Source organism: Jaculus jaculus, chromosome 1 (genome assembly GCF_020740685.1).
Source record: "Jaculus jaculus isolate mJacJac1 chromosome 1, mJacJac1.mat.Y.cur, whole genome shotgun sequence".
In the NCBI taxonomy this organism is placed as follows: Eukaryota; Metazoa; Chordata; class Mammalia; order Rodentia; family Dipodidae; genus Jaculus; species Jaculus jaculus.
Window position 1 is genome coordinate 327,733,392 of NC_059102.1, and position 23,542 is coordinate 327,756,933.

The 23,542-nt window shown below is 49.6% G+C and overlaps 1 protein-coding gene across 6 annotated transcripts in view; it reads left to right on the plus strand.

The window, feature by feature from the left end:
- Nucleotides 1-1,197: 1,197 nt before the first annotated feature.
- The window catches only part of Susd4 (sushi domain containing 4), a 137,107-nt gene continuing 114,762 nt past the window's right edge, over nt 1,198-23,542 (plus strand). Inside the window, exons 1-3 of one of the 6 annotated variants that reach the window (XM_045142220.1) lie at nt 2,038-2,166; nt 2,617-2,668; nt 2,884-3,057. In XM_045142220.1, coding sequence (XP_044998155.1) covers nt 2,919-3,057 — 139 coding nt within the window. In that variant the 5' untranslated portion in view covers nt 2,038-2,166; nt 2,617-2,668; nt 2,884-2,918. Of the gene's footprint in view, nt 1,216-1,583; nt 1,606-1,749; nt 1,808-2,037; nt 2,167-2,616; nt 2,669-2,883; nt 3,058-23,542 lie in introns of those variants that run through there. The other 5 variants (XM_045142223.1, XM_045142222.1, XM_045142221.1 and 2 more) reach the window with 5 other exon arrangements.

The window sequence follows — 23,542 nt, forward strand, 5'->3', positions numbered from 1 at the left end:
CCTAGGGTATTGAATGAGGCTAAATGACTTTATTTACTTACCTATTTTTTACTGTACTGGGAACTCAGGGGCCTCTCCCTTGCTAGGCAAGTGTCTACCATTGAGATACAGTTCCAACCACTTCTTAAGTCAGAAAGGTAAGTTCAGCCTAGATCCCATGTTGTAGCCGGATGAACCTGGATGGTCTTGTTGGCCCTGACACTGCGAATATGGACTGTATTCCAGCTGAGGAACAGAGCACAGAACTTTCAGCATGTCTCTCTGTTGGTCGAATGGTCAGCAAACAGTTTTGAAGTTTGTTGATTTGATAGTTATTAAAAGGATGTAGAAATTTTTCTGAGAAAAGTAGGGGATACATATTCAACCTGTAGGAAACAGTTTCAGGTCCTTGGGAACATGGAAAAATGCCTTAGTAAGGCTTTGGAGCCCCGAAATAACATTTTAGCAGGAATGCACTTGTGGTAGCCAAAATCTTAAACATATTCTGTGTAAAGCTGACATCTCAATTTAACAAATCGAGAAAAAAAAAATACTGAGCTTGATTTTATCTACTAAAAGCTAATCTATCCTGCAGGAATTTGTTAAAATTACTCTCAGTAAGAGCCGCCACAGTAAAAGCTGTAATTTCCCAACTACCCTCAGTATGTGAGATTTTGGGAAAGTCGATAGAAGGACGGGATGATCTGGTGGCTGTATCAGAAACATGGTTTTCATATCCACAAATTGCTACCGAATAATGGAGTGCCACTGGTTCTAAAGTGCTGCCTGCCTGCACCAGCTCATTAGTGCGCACCCTTTAATCACCGCGGCTGGAACCCCCGGGGAGGGGGGGGCCTCCAAGCTCAGCCACAGAGGGAGGCCTAGTTTGCTGGGGGATCGCCAGAGCTGGCAGGAGAGCCTAGCCTACAGCGGACTTCAGCTCAGACTCCGGAAAAGGCACATGGACCAGGCGAACTCTCCCTGCTGGGTACCCCTGGGGCTCTCTTGCATTCCTATCTACCCAAGGCCCCTGAAGCTTCCCCTCCCTTTGGTACCCAGCCTTCCACATTGGCATCCGTCACCGCCTCCCTTAGGGGACAGACTCCCAAGCTATGGCTCCCAGGGGGACACGTACATCTCCCTAGCAGGACCGACAGGGCAGGAGGGTGGGGAGACAGCGATTCGTCCATCTGAGGTTGTCCTCGACGCTAGAGGAGACTCGCGGTGCCTGCGGAGGTGAGTGTGTGTGTGTGTGTGTGTGTGTGTGTGTGGACGGGGGTCCGGGCTCGCCCAGTCCCACTCAAGTGAACCCCGTGGTTGGAGAGGATCTTGGGGGTGTGGATGAAGCGGCCTGGCCACCGGGACCCTCGGGTATCTATCCATCTCCTCCGCCCGGGTGTACAGTGCAGCGCGGAGCGTTCCCCGGCGGCGCGCGCTGGGGACCCGCGAGGCCACACGGAGGCCGCAGCAAAGGGCACCAGGGCTCGCGCGGTGCCGCGCCTAGAAAGGGGCGACAGGCCCGGGAGTGTGTGTGCCCGCGCGCGCGCGCGCTTGTGTGTATGCATGTGTGTGCACGCGTGTGCGTGTGCGTGGAGAGCCGCCTCCGGGAGACTCGCGCCCCGACAGGTGCAGGCGCGCCGGCTTCCCATTGGTCGCGGCGGCGGCCCCCTCCCCGAGCCCCTCCCTCCCCACACCGCCTGCCCCCGCCGGTCCTCCCGCCCGGCCGCGGCGCCCTCTCTCCTTCCCGAGGAGGCGCGGGCGGGCCTGCGCGCTCCCGCCCCCTCGCGCTCCCGGCCGCGGCCTTCTTTCCGCGCCGCCGCGAGCTCAGGTAGCGGGCGCGCGCGCGCGCGCGCGGGGGGCGCCTCCCCCGGGGTGGGGGCGCGCGGCCGGGCCGCCGTGATCCCGGCTCAGCCCGGGTCCCCGCCCGCTCGGGGGCGCCCGGGGAGGGACGGAGAGAGGAAGGGAGGGAGGGAGCGAGGGAGCGAGGGAGGGAGCGCGCGGCGGGCGGCCGGGCGGGGGCAGCTGGAGCCGGGCGCCGCCGAGGCTTCCGTCTCGCTCGCTCGCTCGCTCTCTCGCTGGCTGGCTCGCGCAGCGGCGGCGGCGGCAGAGGTCGCGCACTGATGCGGGTTAGACTGGCGGGGGGAGGAGGCGGAGGAGGGAAGGAAGCTGCATGCATGAAACCCACAGGTAAGAAGCGACAGCCCGGAAGGGGTTTTCCCGCCACCCCCGCCCCCGGGGAGGGGGTGCTGAGAGGAAGACGCACAGGCCCGGCAGGGCGAGTTGGTTCTGCACCCCTAAAAGAATTATTATTTTTATTTTTTAATCCCCCCCCCCCACACACACACAGCAGAGAGACATGTCATAGGGGACTAGGGCAGTGGGACCCTCCTGATCCTGGGGAAACCAGAGAAGTAGCTGGGGGCTAGGGTTGCGTGTGTGTGTGCGCGGGGTGAGGGGGGGTTCCACATCTTAAGATTCCTGAGAGTGAGGTGCACAGGCCCCGGGAAAAGTGTTTGCTGGGCCTCGGGATGCTGGAAAGGCTGTGGACTTTGCTGTCATGGTCACAGCCGCCGAGTCCCTGGGTCCAGTGCAGTGCCTGCGCGCTAACCCCTGCCCTCCCTCCCCTCCTCCATCCAGCCCCCTCGCACGCGCGCGCAGCATCCCACGGTGGCGGCGGCTGCTACTCCTGGTACCCGCGCGGGGGGCAGAGGGGGATCTCGCCTTGGGAAAGGGGGTGGGGGCCACACGGGGAGGTCGGGGGCTGGGGAGAACTGGGATGGAGCCTGCGAAGCTGAAGCCTAGACGCGGTGGGGGGGGGGGGTGTCCCTGGGGCCGAGGAGCAGGAGTGTGGCCCCAGAGTCGGGGCAACCTTGGGATATTGTCGTGTTCCGCTCCTGGTTGCAGACTCTTGCCAGCTGGATGCCCTCTGTGGATGAAAGATGTATCATGGAATGAACCCGAGCCATGGAGATGGATTTCTAGAGCAGCAGCAGCAACCTCAGTCCCCCCAGAGACTCTTGGCTGTGATCCTGTGGTTTCAGCTGGCGCTGTGCTTTGGCCCTGCGCAGCTCACGGGTGGTGAGTGACCCTGCCGTGAAGGGAGGGCCTTGGATGGTCCAGCGGGGCGGGGACATTGGCGGGTGGACCGCTCCGCTCTGCCTGAGTACTACATTCAGACTTAAAGGGTGCCTGAGAACCGGGATCACTGTGTCCTAGCCTTCTGCAAAATCCTGGAGTTCTAGGAAGTTCTTCTGTGGAACCCAGGCAGGTTTTTCACATGCATTCTGCCTGGAACTTCCCAGGAGGAGCCCAGCCTGGCTTCTCTAAAGGAAAAACAACAAAACTTGGCCCATTATTCTCACTTAGGCCAAGAAAGAGAAAAAGAGGGAGAAAGAAAAGAAAAAAAGGAGGGGGGAGGGCAAAAGTGAATCTTTGACCCTTGTCAGTGGCCCTCGGCAGACTTTTGACTTCTGGATTTGGACCACATGGAAAACAACTACTTCTCCATGTGTATGTGTAGGGTCTGAAAACATGGCCAGAGTGGCTGAAAGACAGATTGATTTGAAAGTTAACTTTCTCTTTTTTGGCGGTGGTTGTGTTCAGGCCTGTCGGTGGCTGTTGGGGGTGGTGAGAGGATACGGAGTTTTCCTTAAGGTGTGTTTCTGGAAGATTGCTTAGCTCTTTGGAGTCTGATTTACAGGAGGAATCAAGTCAAGTGCTCTTCTATGAAGAGGAAATTAGCCTAAATAAAAATGATAGCCTTAGTCTCTGTAAGCAGCTAAGCCATAACATGCTTGAGTCCATGGGAGAGAGAGCTGTCTTTTGGTTGTGGTGGAGGAAGACAGATGGAAGTTCCTGTCTGCGTTTCCAGCTTAAGCGTCTCCCTGCGTCCCCTGCTTATCACTGTCCGTCATTCCTGTCTGTTCCACATGTTTCCTGAGCACTTGCTGATGTGGGCGAGTGAAGGACAGCATTGTGTTCTCATAGCTGAAATACTGTAAATATACAAATGAGTTGTCATTAAGTGTAAAACAAGCATTACTTGCCATAAATAAACCAGTTCCATGTTTGAAAATACTGCTATTTCAGAGAATCTGAAGGTGAAGATTGGCGGGGGGTGGGGGGGGGCGGTGAGTGGAAAACTAGCAAAACCAGGTGAGGAGTCCTTAACACAGGCATTCCGTGTAGACACTACAAAAGATGTGAAGAGGACTGGAGAGGTGGCTTAGTGGTTAAGGCATTTGCCTGTGAAGTCTAAGGAGCCAGGTTCGATTCTCCAGATCCCACATAAGCCAGACACACAAGGTGGTGCATGCATCTGGAGTTTGTTTGCAGTTGGCTACAGGCCCTGGTGCTCCTGTTCTCTCCTCCCTTTCGTTCTCTAATAAATAAAAGTAAAAAAATTAAAAAGATGTGTAGGGCATAAAAGTGTTAATTGTGATGTGCATGTCTGTCCTAATTAAGGAGCAAACATGCTTCGGGTGGGAACCATGTTTTGGTGTGTTTTTGTCATTTTGTTTTTTAGTAAGGAGTAACTTTTTGGTGCCATTAATTAATTATTAATAGGAATTTTTCTGGGGGCAAACGTCCTCTTTATAGAAGACAGGATTGGGGTGAGGCCTGGCTGGTGCCTGTGTGAGTGCTGTGTGCCAGGGGCCTGGTCGAAGCCTCTGCCCTGCCTGCGCAGAGCTGTGCCTCTGGAGCCCGTGAGAATCAGTGTGCAGGCCAACCCAAGCAGGCGTCGGTGTCTTTTGTTTTTTGAGGTAGGGTCTCTATTTAGCCCAGGCTGGCCCAGAATTGACTATGTAGTCTCAAGGGTCTTGAGACTTGGCCTTGAACTCACGATGATCGTCCTACCTCTGCCTCCCCAGTGCTGGGATTAAAGGCGTGCACCACCATGCCCAGCTAGGCCTAGGTGGTTTTTTTTTTTCCTCTCCTCTTCTCTTGCCTTTTAGATCTAGCTCCCAGTCCCTTCAGTCAGATCCACATGATTCTCCATCTTCTTGACCTGTTTCTCATGTAGATGACAGATGAGCTAATCAGAGTTCATCTACATCTGTCTTGACTGTTGTTATTGGCTGTGTGTGTGTGTGTGTGTGTGTGTGTGTGTGTGTGTGTGTGTTGGAGGGGGTCGCTGAGCTCTTGGTTCTGCCCATTCGTGTTTTCAGAGCTTTCTCAGAGCTGGGCGCACACACATGCCCCTGTCACAGAACCCCTCCCCCCCCCCCCGCACCGCCACTGCTTTTCCATCCCTTTCCTGAGGGTAGCATGTGAAGCAGAAAGATTCAGAACTTCACAAACGGTGGAACTAAGAGTTGCTTGTCCCCCCACCCCCAGTTCCAGAGCTCTTTACTTTGAGCTGTCGCCTGCTGCAGCAAGACCTGCCACCAGCCTTAGTTCACCTTGAGCTCTTCTGAGCTGACACTGATTTCCAGAGGAATGCTTATCAGTTCAGAATTCCCCTTTGAGTCAACCTTTTGGGCAGAGAAGGGCAGTGAAGGACATCCTAAAAAGCATTCACTAAATAGATGTTTACTTCCTTGGCAAACAAATGCTCATGGGACACCCAGGACCGCAATGAGGCAAAAACACCTTCCCTCTAGACGGGTTCTCCTAAAATTTTAACCTGTACCTGGGATCTCTTTGAAAGGCCGAATCTCATTCCATCGGTGGGACCCAGGAGTCTGCATTTCTAATAAGCCCCTGGGTGAAGCCTTCGCTACTGGTCCAAAGACTACAGTTGAGATCAGCAGTGTTTTGCTAAGGTTTTCCTTAAAGTAAGTTGCTTCGGACTCCAGACATCCTAGCCTCATTCTCAATTACCAAATGCAAATGGCCTGCTAAGGAGCAGAAGTCTCACCCAATGTCTAATCGTAGGTGAGACACTGAGCTGAAAACTCAACCCTCGGAGAGCACTTTCTTTTTTTATCCATGAAAAGCTGCATATTTAATAGACACTGTTCTGAAATGTGGATTTTCATTTTTGATTGCTTTGAATGGAGACCGAGCACCACAATAGCAAGATATAATAGTCTCGGCTGAGAGGGGACAAAGCACGTACCCAATGCAAGTATTAGAGAAAAAGCCTGAACTGGAACTAGAGGCACTGAGAAAATGATCAGACAAAGGAGAGGTGGGGGAAGGAACTCCATCAAAACCAAAATGCTTTGTCCTAGAAAGCCAGAGATCCAGTTCACTTCTCTGAGAGCCCTAGGAGAGCCTTCATGAGCCTGACTTGGTTTGAAGTGACTTTGGGTGGCTTTCTTGGGGCTGTCTTGTCCACTAGGGAAAACGACCTACAAACACCCCGAGAGGGCTTCTCCCAGGCTCGCAGGACCCCACTGTGCTCAGAGTCTGCGTGCCCCATGGCGTTGGCTGATGTCCTTCCTTTGCCTCACCTTGGTTTCCCAGAAGCCTGTGGGAGCTCCAGGGATGCTCAGAGTGATCCACCCAGCCTTAGAGGAAGAGAACTAAGAGTTTGCTGTACAAATTTGCTTCTTGGGAATAAATTCCTGGTGTCATTGGGAACTCAGGATGGGCTCTGCCATTTGATAGATTTGAGGTCTTGGACTTTGGCGGGCCTCTGTTTCCTCATCTATAAAATAAGGTTGATGCTTAAGTGATTAATGTGAGGGATGCATATCACATAGGCGCTTAGTAAATGAAAGAGGTACTAGGGAAGGGCTCAGATAATACTGTAATGTTTGGAGTTTTGCTTTGTTCATTCAGTTAAATTTGAGTGCCATCCCTTACTCCAAACCAAGGACTATTGCTCACAGTGTTCTTTTTCACTAGGAATACCTTTCCTTACTTTTCATTTTTGACCAACAAAGATTAAGGCCTGTTGCAGTCAGGTTCACATTGCTGGCAGAAATCACTCGACCAAGAGCAGCTTGTGGGAAAAAAAAAAAAAAAAAAAAAAAAAAAAAAAGGTTTATTTTGGCTTACAGACTCAAGGGTAAGCTCCACTATGGCAGGGAAAATGACGACATGAGCAGAGGGTGGACATCACCCCCCGGCCAACATCAGGTGGACCACAGCAATAGGAGAGTGTGCCAAGCACTGGCAAGGGAAAGCTGGCTGCAACACCCATGAGCCTGCCCCCAACAAGGCCGAATCTAAGTGCTACAGTCTCTTCCATGTGTCCCTGCTCAGCAACTCTTCCCTCACCAGGCTCCCATTGTTCTAGAGTACAAACCTCTGTCATAGTACTGCAAGCCCTCCGAGAGCAAGAATTTTGACTTGATTAATTTTTTGTGTTCGAAGACCCAGCGCAGCAACTGATTCATGGCAAATGCTCAGCAAATATTGGTTAAATGCAAGAAAACAGATTCTTACATTTTTCCACATCATTTATAAAGTAATTACCATGCGCCAGTAACAGAAAGCCGAGGCCACATCCAGCTGGCCGTGGGCCTTGGAAGAGGAATCAGGAAAGGCCCCCGAGACTGGGCGGCACTTAGGATGGGGTGGGGGTAGGTAGAGTATCTCAGGGCAGAGACATCTTTTTGCAAAGATGTGGACTCACCAGGGAGCAGAGACTAGTCTGATTAACACAGAGGACAGTAAACCCACAGGGACCAGTACGTAGAAGGCAAAATAGCCGGAAGCCTCACCGTGAAGATTCTGGAAGCCCCGGTGAGGATCCCGGATGTCTCAAGGCAGGCAGTGGGATCTACTGAAAAGCTGAAAGCAGAGTGTGAGGTCAGCACACCCAGGTTACGGTTCCGGTGTGGCTGAATTTAACCTCTTGAGGTCTCATTGGAGTCCTGAGATAAAGCCCTGGGCTGTGTGCCAGCAGGCAGGAGCAAAGGCTTTCTGAATGACCAACTGGTTTATAGATGCAAGTGTCTTGGTAGAGTACAAGCAATTCATGCAAATTCCATCTAACATCCAGAAATTTAAGAACTAGTTCTTCAACAAAGGCTCTCCACTATAAGCAGCATGGAGACTCTTTCAGTTGATCCACAGGGTGAAATCTGGACGCTTTTGTGGGCACAAGAAGGATTTCCTATAACAAGTAGCAAAGCTCATTCCTCAGACGTCTGAAGAGAAGAGGTAAGCTGGATTCAGGAGGTGTTGCATGCCCAAGGGTAACGAAGAGGGAGGTGAAGATCTCTCTCCAGTAATAATCGATTAGAAACATGAAGCTCCCCTACAACACCTATTTCTTCTGTGTCTGAGGCATATCTCCAAGGCTTCCAGAAGGCCTTCACATGAGCTCGTGTTGAACAAGGGATCTGCACTCTGTAGGGTGGATGGAGTTCAGGTTCAGACTTTGCCCTGAAATGGGCCCATGGATTTGGGCAGGCTCAGTGTCTTCCATATTGGGCTTGCTCTTTGGTTCTGTGATGGCAGTGGTCACTGCTTATCTGCAGTTTTGCTTTCCATGACTTCAGTTCACAGCCATCCTTGTGCTCTGAAAATATTAAATGAAAAAGTCTAGAATAAGCAACTGCATACTGTTTTGAATCACACGAGGAAATCTCATGCCATCCTATCGAGTTCCTCCTGCCTGAGGTGTAAAATATCCCTTGGTCCAGCCTACGTGTAGTACAATGGGTTACTTTGAGATGATTTTCAGGTAACTTATATAACAGTATAGTGTTGTGATCTTTCTGTCTGCTTGATGTTTGTGTTAACCCTTGTGTGAACAGTAATAAGGTAAACTTTATTCTAAGTATGTATATACAGGACAAAACAGTACAGTTGCGTGGCATTTGGCACTAGACACAGTTTTAGACATCCAGAGGGAATCTTGGCACATTTGCTCATAAGGGGACTTTTTAGGAATTGATGAGTTCCAAACCCTAAATAAAGCCAGCTGTACTTTTAACCATCTGTCCTTCCATCCTTCTGTTGAGTGACAGAGAGAGCTATGTTCATGGGGATTCAGTTCTTGCTCCTGAGGAAATATACAAGTAAGGGATGGTTTCTTCTCCATACTTGAAATAGACATGACTGCATACATTTTTTTAGATATCAATTTTAATTCAATTGAAAATATAGTGGTGTCTATTGCTACTGATGGGAAAAGTGGCTTTTCACAGCGCCCATCTTAATTTTGAAAGATCATTTGGTGTTTGATAATTGAAATAACCACAGAGGGCAACAGCATATCTAAGCAGGTCACTGGAATCATTGCTTCTGAGCTGAAGGAAAGAAAGGGCCAGAAGAATGGGCTTTCTGATTTGTTTGCAAGCCCAGTCACATATCAGCAAGACCCACCACACCATCTAGACAAGATACAAAAACCATATTCTTACGCATGAGATACAACATTTGTCTGTTTATTAGTTGGGGTGGGAACAAGCTGTTCAGCCATTGCTAGCCTTGGAAGACAGGGGAAAGATGGGGTGGAATATTAAACTGGAAAATGAAAGTTTCCAAATCACTAGTAATACTTGTGGCAAGTGTTTAGAAAGTGTGTAGTGTGTGCTAGGGCTGATGCTCACACTCGCAGATGTTAGTGAACTCAATTCCGCACGCTGACCTCGCAGGGTATTTACTATTACTTGTCCTGGTTTTGTAGAAGGGGAACCCGAAGCTTGGCATGACTGGGCCTCTTGGGCAGGGCCACCTGACCCAGAGGACCCCTTCATTACAGTCCTGCTTTTAGTTAGCCAGAGCATGGAAATCCCAGTCTCCAGTTCCTTTCTTTCCTCTCTGTCTCTCTCTTTTTTATCATACTTGACTCAAGCTTGTCTCACTCAGTTGCAATTATCAAAAAGTTTTGAAAAATTTCCCTTTTCACCTTCATATAAGGTACCTCTGGTGTTGTGCCGCCACCCCCCCCCCCCAAAGCAGAAAACATACTAACTGCAAAATCCCACCACCCAGGATAAGGTGGAGGCCACAGACCTTGAACCTTGGGCTTTGAATGCAGCATGGTAAGTAAGAGGCAAGAAACCTGAGAACTTGCCCTGCAGGGAATTTACAGACAGTGTTTAGAATGGGGCTTCCCTGATTCTCACCCCTGTGAGGGGCCAAGCGTGGTTTCTGTCGCCTTCTAATGATTCTCTGGACCATTTGCTGCTTCCACTGCAATGTCTTCCTTGCCCTGAAGCCCTAGCAGTTCCTCAGCCAGTTTGTGCCACATTTGCCAGGAGTTTCTGCCTGTACCACTCACTACAGGAAAGCATGTTGGATGGTATGAACTTCCATTGCATTTTAGGGAAGAATTTGGTCCTCCTTTATGAGAGATGGCTGACCTACTGTACGAGAAGAAATTAGCAATTTAAGAAGAAAATCAAACAGAAATCATTAAGTGAGTGGCTCGCAAACTGGAATCAAAATTCATTTAAAATAGCTTTTTAATTGGAAGTATTGTGGTTGCTTTATTAATCTTAAACAAGGTACATTAGGAACATTAGAGAAGTCAAGCAAAAATAATTCTTTTTTTTTCAAAATATTTTCTTTGTTTATTTTCATTTATTTATGAGAGAGAGAGAAAGAGTAAGAAAGAGGGGAGAGAGAGGGAGAGAGAGAAAGGGGGAAGAGAGGGGATAGAGAGAGGGGGGATAGAAAGAGGGAGAGAGAGAATGGGTGCACCAGGGCTTCCAGCCACTGCAAATGAACTCCAGACGAATGCGCCTTCTTGTGCATCTGGCTAATGTGGGTCCTGGGGAATCGATCCTTGAACTGGAGTCCTTAGGCTTCACAGGCAAGCGCTTAACTGCTAAGCCATCTCTCCAGCCCCCAGAATAATTCTTGGTGTTGTGTAGAAGGGACATTAAACCTGGTAGAGCTGCAGTGAATGAGCTTCTGCTTATTTGAGACCCCAGAGGTGTGAGAAGGTCGTTATAGGCCAGGGCTCTTAGGCAGACACTCAGGTGATCCTGTCTTTGTACATGAGTGTGCTCTGAGTCTCCAGGAGTGGAGTGTTGAGAAGAAAGAGGGATAGCAGAGTTCTGTAAACCTGATCACTGGTCATTTCATCATTATCCCAATAAATGGACCATTTCAAGAGGATGTGTAAGGGTGAGGTTCTTTGGAAATGAAGGCCACACCTGGCTATCTCGGGTTTCTTTTTGAAATTGGTTGACTTTTATCTCCTGAAATTACCAGTGTGAAAGAAAAGCTGGACAAGGAAGGTCACTCATGCATTCTATTCTTTTTTTCTTGACAGCAACAAAATACAAAACGACCTTATTTTTTGGGTCTGATTGCATTTATAGAAGATATATGTGGTTGAATTGGGTGAGTAAAAAGGAGATTCTTTTACGAAAGAAAGAAAATACATTCTTACAGTGAATTGTGTTCCCTCAATATTGTTACTGATCTAGCTGGCTGTCAAATTCACATTTTCAGTGAAGTACATGGAAGAACTTTTTGGACTTTAGGCACTTAAATTTAAAGGATTCTGGTTTTTCTCCATGAGACAGACAACAGAATCTGCTTATTTTATGGAAATTTGATAGGTGTAGAGGGTTAGTCTAATAAGAGTTCTCAGTTGTCACTTAAAAAAATTCTTCATTCATTTCTTTATTTGAGAGAGAGTGAGAGGGGGTGGGAGGGCATGGGCACCCCAGGGTATCTGCAGAGGTACTCTAGATATGTGTACCACTTTGTGCATCTGGCTTATGGGTACTGGGGAGTCAAACTTGGGCTATCAGGCTTTGAGAATAAGCTCCTTTAACTACTGTGGCATTTTTCCAACCTCAGTAGTCATTTTTGATGGCTTCTACTGACGAACTGAATCTTAATGTCAAAATATAGCCCCTAACTGTATTGTTTTTGGTTTTTAAATTTTTTTATTGACAACTTCCATGGTATAGTATTCCAGTTTTCTAAGGCACTGTAAGTAGTATCTTAGAAATCAGTGTTTTGCCTGGATATCCATGACCTCACAGTGCCTAACACTACCTACACAAGACCATCATAATAGGAGAAAAAGATGATGACATTAAAGTGAAAGAGAGACTGACTGAAAGGGGCAAACGTATGCTGGAGAGTGGAGTTGCAAAGGGGAAAGTGGACGTAGGAAGGGAATTACCATGGGTTATTGTCTGTAATTATGGAAGTTGTCAATAAAAACAAATTTAAAACAAAAAACTGGAGTACTGGGCTAGAGAGATTGCTCAGCAGTTAAGGCACTTGCATGCAAAGCCTAGCAACCAGGGTTTGATTCTCTAGTACCCACATAAGGCCAGATGCACAAAGTGGCACATGCATCTGGAGCTGGAGGCCCTGACATACCCATTTTTTTTTTGTCAACTTCCATGATTGTAGACAATATCCCATGATAATTCCCTCCCTCCTCCCACTTTCCCCTTTGAAACTCCACTGTCCATCATATCCCCTCTCCCTCTCAGTCTCTCTTTGATTGACAGGTCATCTCGGCAAAAAATAAACAGATGCATCTGGATTAAATGAGGTCATAGAACAAATGGAGCTAACAGATATCTACAGGACAGTTCATCAAAATGCTGCAAATACACCTTCTTTTCAGCAGCACATGGAACATTCTCTAAAATAGACCATATATTAGAACACAAAACAAATCTTAACAAATACAGGAAAATTGAAATAATTCCCTAACTGTATTTTAAGTGAGCAGTATTCAGAGAGTGGGAGGCTCCTGCGAATTTGAATTCTAGTTTAGGGCTGGAGAGATGGCTTAGCAGTTAAGTCACTTGCCTGAAAAGCCGAAGAACCCAAATTCGATTCCCCAGGACCCACATAAGCCAGATGCACAAGGTGACACATGCATCCGGAGTTTGTTTGCAGTGGCTGAAGGCCCTGGTGCACCCATTCTCTCTCTCTCTCTGCCTCTTTCTCTCTCTCTCACTCAAAATAAATAAGTAAAAATAAAATATTTAAAATTAAATTGTAGTATAATAGCATATACACAATTGATGGCAGCATCTCCGGTTTAAAATAAACAAAATAAAGAAATAAGTTTAGAAACTTGAAGTTTAGGGGCTGGGGCGATGGCTCATTCAGGGAAGTGTTTGCCTTGCAAGCATGAGGGCCTGAGTTTCATCCCCAGAACCATGTGAATGGCAAATCTGGCTCTGGGGGGACAGACACAAGCAGAAGCCTGGAGTTTGCTGGGTAGCTGGCCAGATTAGTGAGCTCCAGGCCAGTGAACAACTTTGCTCAAAAAGAAGTGGACATGTACCTGAGGATGACACACAGGGTTGTCCTATGCCACCACATATGCAAACACATATGCACGTACATCTGGACTTGTGTACCCATACACATACAAATATGTACACACAAAGAGAGAGGAGAAACTTGAAGTTTATCTGGTTTTGAAAAATACAGTTGTGAATTGCTGTGTGGCCTTTAAAAGGCTTGTCTAGAGCTGGAGAGATAGCTTAGCAGTTAAGGCACTTCCCTTCTGCAAAGGCAGAAGACCCAGTTCCCCAGGACCCATGTAAGCCGGATGCCCAAGGTGGCCCATATGTCTGGAGTTCATTTTCAGTGGCAGAAGGCCTTGGTGTGCCCATTTTCTCTCTCTTTCTGCTTCTGTCGCTCTCTCAAATAAATAAGTTTTAAAAATAAATATTTATAAAAAACATTTTTATAAAAAGGTTGTCCACATTACCCCACTTTGGATTAGAAATTAATGGCCAAGTTTTCTTTTCTTGTTATCCTTCTGTCTATACTGTGGCTTTGAGGATGGGAATGTGCTCAGTTACTTCTTTCTTTATTTCTTCCTTCCTTCCTTCCTTTCTTTGAGGTAGGGCCTCACTGTATTCCAGGCTGACCTGGAATTCACTGTGTAGTCTCAGGGTGGCCTTGAACTCACAGCAATGCTCCTACCTCTGCCTCCCGAGTGCTGGGATTAAAGGTGCGCGCCATCACGCCCGGCTTCAGTTACTTTTAATATTGACTTTTGGTTCTATTTTAAGTTCTGGATGTCAAGAGCTAGAGAAGCCTTATAGCCAGTTTTCCTTGCTACCATTGCCAGTGGGCAGAGTGGTGGCAACCTACTTGCCGCCTCGGCTTCGTTATGTGTGAAAGGGAGATACTGTTTGGGCTGACTATCTTCCCTATGTGTTGTCACTTTTGCTGACTGGGAAGTATCTTAAGTATTGAGGCACCAGCGTCACTGAGAACAAACTGACAGCACTTGCTGCATTTGCTATGCTGGGGTGAACCCCACTGAGAGCTCCCTTTGCCCTGAGGGGACACTGCATAACAAATGCATAATAATTCCTATGGCATCGGCCAAGAGAGATGTGTAGTGTAGGATTCACTGGGTGGCCACCAATCCTTGGTCCCAAGTCCCATGGAACTAACTGCCATGGTGTGGTATGATAGATTCTTAGTGGGTGATTTATCTTGGAGACTCTGGACAGGGAAGGCCTACCAAACACTTGAGCCAAGTCTTGATCAATACAACAATTTTCCAGGCAAAAAGGTGTTGGGAGATTATTTTTTTCCAGCGGAGAGGATAGCGTGAATGGAGGCTCAAGATGAGAAAGAATAATATTGAAGAGGAGGAATTGCTCAGGGGGCCCTTGTTAAAGAGTGGATCAGGAGAGCCTTTGAACCTGAATGAACTAGGCCATGAGTAACTTGGAGCCTACAAACCATGGCTTTAGGGGAATGGCATGATCTGGTCCCTTGTTTGTTTGTTTTAGAAAAGGATATTTTTAGTGGCATGGCAGATCGAGATATAGAGAAACTGTTGCTCATTAAATATTTATTGTACATCATCTCGAGACTATGTGCCTGCTATGTGGGAAACAAAGCTCTGCCCTCCAAACATTTATATCTTTTGGGAGCCAGTTAGGAAACAACTATATTGACCCAGGAGGGCCACAGTAATGGCTCAACTAGAGGGGACTAAGTGGAGGAAAAAGATACAAAGAGGGGCTGAGGAGACAGCTCAAAGGGTAAGAGCGCTTGCTGCGCAAGTTCGAGGAACTGAATTCAGTCCCCGGGCACCCAAGTCAAGCATGGCTGTGCTTGCTGTAGCCCCAGCCCTGAGTGGGGAAGGAGGATCACTGGTCAGCCCGTCTACCTTACACATGGCAGGCTCCAGGGTCAGTGAGAGACTGACATAGAGAAGTAAGGGAGAAGAGTGATAGACCAGGGGACTTGACATCTGCCTCCAGGTTCCACGTGCATGCAAGTTTGTGCACATGCATCTGCACACATACACACATGCCTATATCACATACACACATGTAACTCACCACAATACTATCTCTCACACACATCCCCAATTAAAAAAAAAAAAAAAAGGAAGAAGGGAAGAAGTGGTAAGAAAGCAGCAGGAAGCTGGCAGGATGTGGGGTAGAGGAAGAGCCACTTGCAGCTTGCAGAGCCTGGCAGTCCTCATTTGGAGGGGCCACTGATGAGTCCACGCTGATGAGGAGCTGCATTGCCTGCAGGACATCCACTCGGTCACCATCTGTCCACCCGGCAATTGAAAACCCAGTTTGGTGCTCAGGAGAGAAAGTAGGGCCGGAGATGAAGACGTGTGCGTCACGGCCAGGAGAGCCGCGGGAGGGGCTGGGCTTTCCCAGGAAGGAAGTGTGAAATGAGCAAATAGAGAGATGAGGGGGGACCCAGAGGACACCCACGCCCAGGAGTTCTGAGGAGATGCCTGCATGGAGGCCCTAGGAGCCAGTGGCAAAAATGACAATGTGAAACCCAACCTCATGTGGTTCCGGCTGCTGATGGTCTCTTCCTGTAGGGGGGCAAGGACATCCACCTTTACATTCTTACGAGGATAGTGTTGCAGTGGCCCGAACTCTCGATGCCCATGCCAACCTGGCACAAAGTGCACAGGGCCAGGAAGGAGAAAGGCTATGGCCAGGGGGCTATTATGGTTTGAATGTGAAATGTCGCTCCCATAGGTTCATGTGTGTGAACACTGGGTCCCCAGCCGGGGGCGCTGTTTTGGGAGGTTGTGGCGCCTGTAGGTGGTGAGGCTGTGTGGAGTGGATCTCTGGAGGGGTGGGCCTTGAGAATTACAGCTCCGCCTCCTGTCCCCTCTGTGCCTCCTGTTTTGTGGAGAGGAAAGGAGGTAAGATGTTCCCGCCGCCAAGGAGTCGCCCGCTGTCATGCCCTTCTCTGCCAGGATGGACTGCCAAATCAATCCTTCCTCACATAAGGTCCCCCGTGTCAGGTACGTGCCCACGGCAACATAAAGGTAACATAAAGTTGCCTCACAAGATTCGGATGTTTTTCCAGTCTTTTGCGGGAGGACAAAGCAGAAAGGAGAGCTGGGGCTGGCAGAGTCGGGCAGTGCCCTTCCTGTGCACCCCCTCCTTCCCCAGCAGTCCCCAGGGGACGCTGAGGTACTTACTCCGTGGGCTGCATGCCCTGGTTGCCTGGTCTTCCTGCACATCTCAGTCAGGGGTCCTTCAAAGATCCAGCCAGGCTATCCATTAACCTTCAGTGGCACCTTTGTCATCCCACCACCTGTGACCTCCTCTGCCACCTCTGCAGCAAGTCCCCTAACACCTCTCTGCTCTGGCTTTTTCTGCTAAGTCAGGGAAAATAGGCTCGTCTCTGTACATGTCACAGGTGCCCCGGGGGAGGAGGGCAGCGTCAGAAAGGCTCTTGATAAACATGAACGTGATTGCTGCCCATCAGGAGGGAGATGCCTCTCTGCTGCCCGCCAGAGGGCCATTTTCCCTTTTGCCTCCCTTCTTATGGGAGAGGGCGAGGGGTGCTCTGCCTCCCTGCCTGCGGGTCCTGACCCCGTGAACGCTCGTTTTGTGGGACACGATGTTTGGCAGCTGGGAGAGCTGTTTGGCTGAAAAGAATGGGATGTGCTGGTCTCTGCTTGGTCCCGCCGTTGTTGGCATGTTCAGCGACTGGTCATGTCTGGAAATGGAGAAGGTCCTTGTGCTGTTGACAGGAACTTCTCAATCGCAGTTGGCCCAAGCCCTGTCAGCTCTTTTTGTGTTTCTCGAGGAGAAAGAAATTAGACATGTGAGTCAGGCAGGTGATTTACTACAGGTGCCATAGAGGCTCACGGGGGAGGTGGCTGCTGCGCCTCCTGGTTGGCCAGCCTTGTCGTTTTCGGTGGCCAGAAGCAGCGGGATTCATCCTGCACTGGCTTAGGCGGGAGGAACCGGGAGGTTGCCTGTGGGTTTTAGCGTCTCTAAGTGCTTGTCTGTGGAATCGTCGCCTGCCACCCCTCTCCTCCCCTCCAGCCGCACACTGTCTCTAAGTGCTGAGACTCTGTGGGCCCCTGTGAGCTGGTGATCTTGGGGTTTCTATTCCTTCGTAAATAACAGGAAATCCTCTGTGTCCTGGTCTCAGAGAGAAGCTCAGCCTGGCCCGAGGGCACCTTGCTGAAGCCTCAGCTCAGCTCCTTGGCCCTTGACCGCAGGAGGGCCTCTGGCTTGGAGAAGGGTTGTTTCGAATGCTGCTGGATCCTGGGCTTTGAATTGAAGGCATGGGGTCTTGGATGGTTTCACCAAGGTAGCTGAGCATTTATCCTTACCCATGAGAGTGGCTTTGCTGAAAATCTGCAGCTGCCGGTTTCATTTACATGGAAATGAGCGTCCACAGCTCCTGCCCTTTGTCGTCCTCAGCTCAGGGAAGACCCAGTTTTTCAGGAGCTCCCTAACTGCCCAGCTCTGCAGCACTTGCCTTTGCATGTCGAGTGGGGAGCCGCCCGCCACACTCAAAGGCAGGTTCCTGTGAGTCTTCTGTTGCGGCTGCTGTTAAAGTCGTCCTCTCTCAGGTCTCCCCATGCAGCGTGGGTACCAGGGCCTCTGATCAAGAGCCGAGAGCGGGGCTCTGCCTTCGTGGTGCTCCGTGGTCTGTGGGCCTCTCCCCTCCTACCTGCCTGGCGTCATCTTCAGTGCCTGCTGTGTCGATGCTGCTAAACTGGGTCATAGTCTCCGTAATGTGGCAGAAGCAAACGTCCATGGAAATGCAAAAGGTTACACCAAGCCCGTTTCTGCTGGTCCTTGAATTTGCTGGTTCTTGAAATCATTGAAATGATTCTTCTCTTCAGTGCCTTTCCTGAGTCAAAGGATGTTTGTTCTCCCAAAGTTGGAGAGCAAAATGACCTCATGGGCACTAAGAATTCTGAAAGAAAGTCATGCTCTATAGGATGGTCCCAGGCACCTGGGAAACAAGGGGAGAACAAACTAGCCTTACCCATCCTGTTTACTCTCTTTGCCCCCAGACACTGTGCTCCCCCCCCCAGAGTACCTCTGCAAGGAGGTTCCTGGGCCCCCATGTCCTTCTAGTTCCTTTCTACCTAGATTCTGCCTGCCTCCTGAAAGGTGGCCATCTCTGATGTCCCACATGACCTGTGGCCTCCCCAGCTCCAGAGCCCCTCTCTGTTCTCAAAACTCTCAGAGCACTAGAATCACAGAGTGCAGAGCTGGCAGGACCCATGGGGGTGTCCCGTTTGCTGGGGAGCCTGCATGGAACACCTCCCTTCCTCCCCAGGATCTCCTGGACAGAGTGACCCTGAGGTTGACCTGGCTGAACTTCCTGCATCCACCCATCCACTGGCTTTACTTTCCCTCCTCAAGCCCTTTCGCCAGCATGCAGTCCAGCCAGATTGTCCCAAAGATGAGGAGCAAGAAGGTCCCCAACCCTCCTGTGGCTGTTTGAGGCAACCACTGAGAACAAGGGAACTGGAGACCTCAACTCCCCTTGCTCTGGGATGCAATCCCAGCTCAACTGCTTGATTGCTTTATATGTGGACTAAATGACTTGCATCTGCCTCGGGTTCTCCATCTACTAAATGGGGATGAGAGCGCCCATCCACATCACTGAACTGTCGTGAAGGTTAAACAGCTCAATATACAGAAAGCACACAGCACGGCGCCTGCTGTGTAGTCACTGAGTAGCGTCTTCATTGACTTCACCTTTAAGCTCCTTAGAGGTAGGAGCTGCCACTGGTCTGTCTTTGTTGCACTGAGTCCACTGAGTCATGCATGCACTGCGCATCCTATATGTTCATCAACCTCTGTCTACTGACCAGTGCAGGGCTAGGAGAGCAAACCCTGTCGCTGGACTCCACAGTGGGACTGCACCTTCCTGGAGGGGGGCCCTAGGCCCTGCTTTTGTTAATCTCTCAAGGTAAAGCACACATGCACAGAGAGACCCAGCAGAATTCTGAGAGCTTGACCAGGGGCTCTGGTGCCAGGCTCAATAACCAAACCTGTTGCTGCATGAATCAAAGATATGGGTGAGTCAAGCACTTCACTATTTCTAAACCTGTCCCTCCGTGCTTCTGACGTCTGAGCCAGGCAGCACCAGCAGCTGCTGGAGTGGATAGAAAAGGCAATGAGGGGGCTGGAGAGATGGCTTAGCGGTTAAGCGCTTGCCTGTGAAGCCTAAGGACCCCGGTTCGAGGCTCGGTTCCCCAGGTCCCACGTTAGCCAGATGCACAAGGGGGCGCACGCGTCTGGAGTTCGTTTGCAGTGGCTGGAAGCCCTGGCACGCCCATTCTCTCTCTCTCCCTCTATCTGTCTTTCTCTCTGTGTCTGTCGCTCTCAAATAAATAAATTTAAAAAAAAAAAAAAAGAAAAGGCAATGAGGGGGCTGACATTTGGTTTCCCCTGCCCCTCCCTTGTGAGTGACGACGGCATGGCTTGTGGAGTTTTTGCTTACTTTGAAGAGGGTGCAGACGGCTTGTGCCTACAAGGGCGAGATTGTGACAATGAGATTTTTAGCTTCTCCTCTTCATTTGCTTCTCCACAGACTTAACAAGAATTTGTGGGGCTGGAGAGATGGCTTAGCGGTTAATGCACTTGCCTGCAAAGCCAAAGTACCCTGGCTCAATTCCCCAGGACCCATGTAAGCCAGATGCACAAGGTGACGCACACATCTCGAGTTCGTTGGCAGTGGCTGGAGGCCCTGGCACACCCATTCTCATTCTCTTTCTCCGCGTCTCTTTCTCTCAAATAAATAAATAAAAATTAAAAAGAGAATGTGGAGCACTTACTGTGTGCAAGGCCTGCATTAGGTACTAAGAGTAGAAAAAACACTGGTCCTCAAGGTGCTCCTGTCTATGTGGGATACCAAGTCAGTGCGAGAAAGCCATAACAAACTACCACAGACTGCTTGCCTTAAACAGCAGGGATGCGTTTTCTCATAGTTCTGGCCTGGAAGGTTATGTGTAAGGTGTTGGCAGGGAGAGGTAATGGCGAGGGCTTTCCTCTTGGCTTGTAGACAGCTGCTTTCTCACTATGACATCAAGTGGCCTTTCCTGGTGTGTATGCAGGGTGGGGGTGGTCCATATTCTAGTAAGCACCCCAGCCCTGTCAGATCAGGACCCCCAACTGTTATGGCTTCATTTAACCTTAGTCCCTTCCTTGCAGGCCCCATCTCCAAATCCAGCCAGAAGGGGGATTAAGACCTCAGTGTGTTAGTTGTGAGGGAAAGCCGTGGTGAGGGCTCAGAGCTCTCATCCCTGGGAAAGTTTCCAAGAGGTGATGGCGGAGTTTTGTCCTCAAGGCAGTGTAGCAGTTGAGTGGAGGAGCAGGCGTTGTGCATGCAAAGGCCCAGTCACGTGAGGCTGCCTGTGTGTGTATGTGCCAGCGGTGGGTGAGGCCACCCACACGCCATTCGTTTACCTGTTCACGCATGTCACTCGCTATTCCTCCAACGCTTCCTGCGATTTGCTCGGCGCTCAGACACTAATGCTGGGGTCCAGAGCTGATGTGGAAGCTCAGATTTGCAGTTTCCTAAATTATAGTGCAACAGCGTTTGTTCTAACCTAATCAACCTACTGTTGGACACTCACGTTATTTGATTACAGCTGCTGGCCACTAAAAATCAATTTCAAGTGGCTCCCCAGGCCATGCGATGGGCCCACCCCTAGTTTAGGTCAGGTAAATATTGAATTATTCTGGGGCTTTAGCCTGCAGAGAAATGATGGGTTAATGGCAGTCATAAGAGGGGGCTGTCTTAGATTGTACTTCTAAGTCATTTTAAATTTGTCTTCTTGGGGCGCTTTCTTTTCTCAAGTCAAAACATTTCCTTTGTGTATAAGCTCTCCTCTCCTCTCTTCTTGTCTTTCCTTCTTCCCTCTGCTTCTATTTTCTTCCCTCCCATTCTCTTGTCTCCCTCCTTCTCTCTTTCTGTTGCTCTGCTTTTCTTCCCCTTTCTCCCCACCTGTTTCTGTCTCTTGGATTTTCTTCTTGTGAAACTTACACTTAGACAAGTGGGCATCGGAAATGGTTTTTGTGTCTAGGTTGGTTGTAGTGCCTTGTGGAGTGCCCTGTGTGCGGGACCCACAGACCTTCTGTTAGTGAAGGGGCTCACACAGACAGACTGACGGAGTCCACTGTGCTCTGCCTCTTCTGCTTGGCCCTCGCCTATAGCGCATTGCCCATCTCAGATGTCTTTAGCCTTATCTCGTGGACCAGCACCTGCAGGCTCTGAACCATTCTCTGAGGCCACCCATGACCTGTGTACCAGTATGTGCATTTCAACAGACTCTCCTATGGGTACATTACACAAAAGGGGCTAAAAAAATTCAGGAAAGCGGGCAGGGGAGGGAAATGCCATGGCTTGTTGTCTATATGTATAGAAGCTGGCAATATATATATATATATATATATATATATATATATATATTAAATCAGTTTAGAACAAGCTGTTTGGAGGGGCACTGTGGCTAAGTTACAGAGTTTATGGACAGAAGGAAGCCGTGTCTTCAAGAGATTAAGAAAGGCTTTCTTCCTCTGGGTGGTATTTCTGTTTCTGTGCTCACTTACCTCTGAGCTTGGGGCTCTAGGTGTTCTGGGAGAAGACAGGCCAGAGAGGAAACTGCCTGTGTTGGCTGAGAAACCTGTCAGAGAGAGCCTGCCTCACCCTGGTGATGGCAAACACGGCAATGCAAGAAAACCCCTCCACCACCAAGCCGTTCTATGCTCATGTTAAAGGAATAGGTAGCCATGAGCAGGTGGAGTCTGCCATAACCCTTCACGGAGCCTGAGTCACGTGCCAGATGCTGTGCTGGGCAGGGAGTTGGGGGTCCGCATGAATGACAGGCAGATTCCAGAAGCCCAGGCTGGCAGAGAATTATGAGTAGAAAATACTCATCTTCATATTTTCTTCTGAAAATGTGGACAGTATGAGGAATATTCCAATAAACAGGGCAAAGCGATGCTTCTGTCTCACTTATCTCCCTAATTCACATGCTGTGGTGACACATTGAAGCATTACGGGCTTTATAACTGTGATTATGCTGTTTCCAGCATTATAAACTGATGGTTTGGTTGCATTATGAAAAAAAGTTATTCTTTTGTGCCATAATGAATATTATAAACCTATCAAATATTCCCTGTTATGTAGTCCCATGGTTCACCCAGTCCAGGCTTTGGGTCTGAAGTGTCTGAAAAGGGGAGGCCTCCACACCATCCTAAGGCTGATGAGGGCACGAAACCTGGAGAGCAGGGTGAGGTGTGACGTCACACCTGCTCAGGGAGTGCCCGAGCTAGGGCTGGGACCCTGGTGTCTTCTCTCAGAGGAGGCTTCCTCATTTTCTTTCAGATAACTGGGTGTCAGTCGGATCAGGAGCCATCCCTGTGGTTATGCAGAACGTAGTAACTCCCAGAACAACATCCACACACTCCCTGCGGGAGGACTGTTCCCCATGCAAAAGAGCCTCACAGCGGCCCAGCACGCGAGGCCCATGAGTGGTGGCTGCTTGCTTGCATGGCCCACCGCTTCACCTCCTGAGTGCACGCCCCGTGCATGCAAGTTGGCAACTGTTTCTTTGAATTTCCCTCAGATGCACTGACCCCTCTTCTGGCTTCAGGAGCTGCCCCCTGGTTGTCGGGGACAGATGACCTTGGTGCTTTTCTGAGGAATGGCAGTGTGCAGTCACCCTTCACACTTTACCTCCCTCCCTGGCAAGGCCACTCTCGGTTTGCTCCTCTGTCTCCTCGTCTCTCGGTCTCCCTTGTTGGTCACTCATACACTCTGCGGTTGTCCCGTGGCTTGGCCAGAGGATGTTAGTGATCAGATGCCCATGCTCAAGGCTGGTGTGTGTGACAGGCCCTTGCTGGCATCGCCGGAACACTGCCGGTGGCTCAGTGTGGGCCAGGTGATGTCGATGATCCCCAGGAAGGATCTGTGGCCTGATGCAGGTAGAAGGCAATGCTGTGGCGTTGGTTTTTATGAAAACAAAGAGCTTTATTGTGAGGGGACTGACAAGGTCAGGAGCTGACAGGCAAAAAAAAAAAAAAAAAAATAAAGCTAAAATCCTCCCCCTTGTGTGTATGTGTGTTGTGTTGTGTGTGTGTGTGTGTGTGTGTGTGTATCCTGGGAGAGTTCCTATGTTCTGCATAGGGGAGTTTGGGCTTGTGAAGTCCAATGGTCATCAACTGATAGCTAGCTTCTGCACATTCCGGTTCTTGAAAGGTTGGCTCCAGACATCCTTGAGTGGATTCTGGAAGTCTTTCCTGAAAAACAGCCCAAATGGGGCCGGAGAGATGGCTTAGTGGCTACAGTGCTTGCCTGCGCAGCCTAAGCCACCACTCATGGGCCTCGCGTGCTGGGCCGCTGTGAGGCTCTTTTGCATGGGGAACAGTCCTCCCGCAGGGAGCGTGTGGATGTTGTTCTGGGAGTTACTACGTTCTGCATAACCACAGGGATGGCTCCTGAT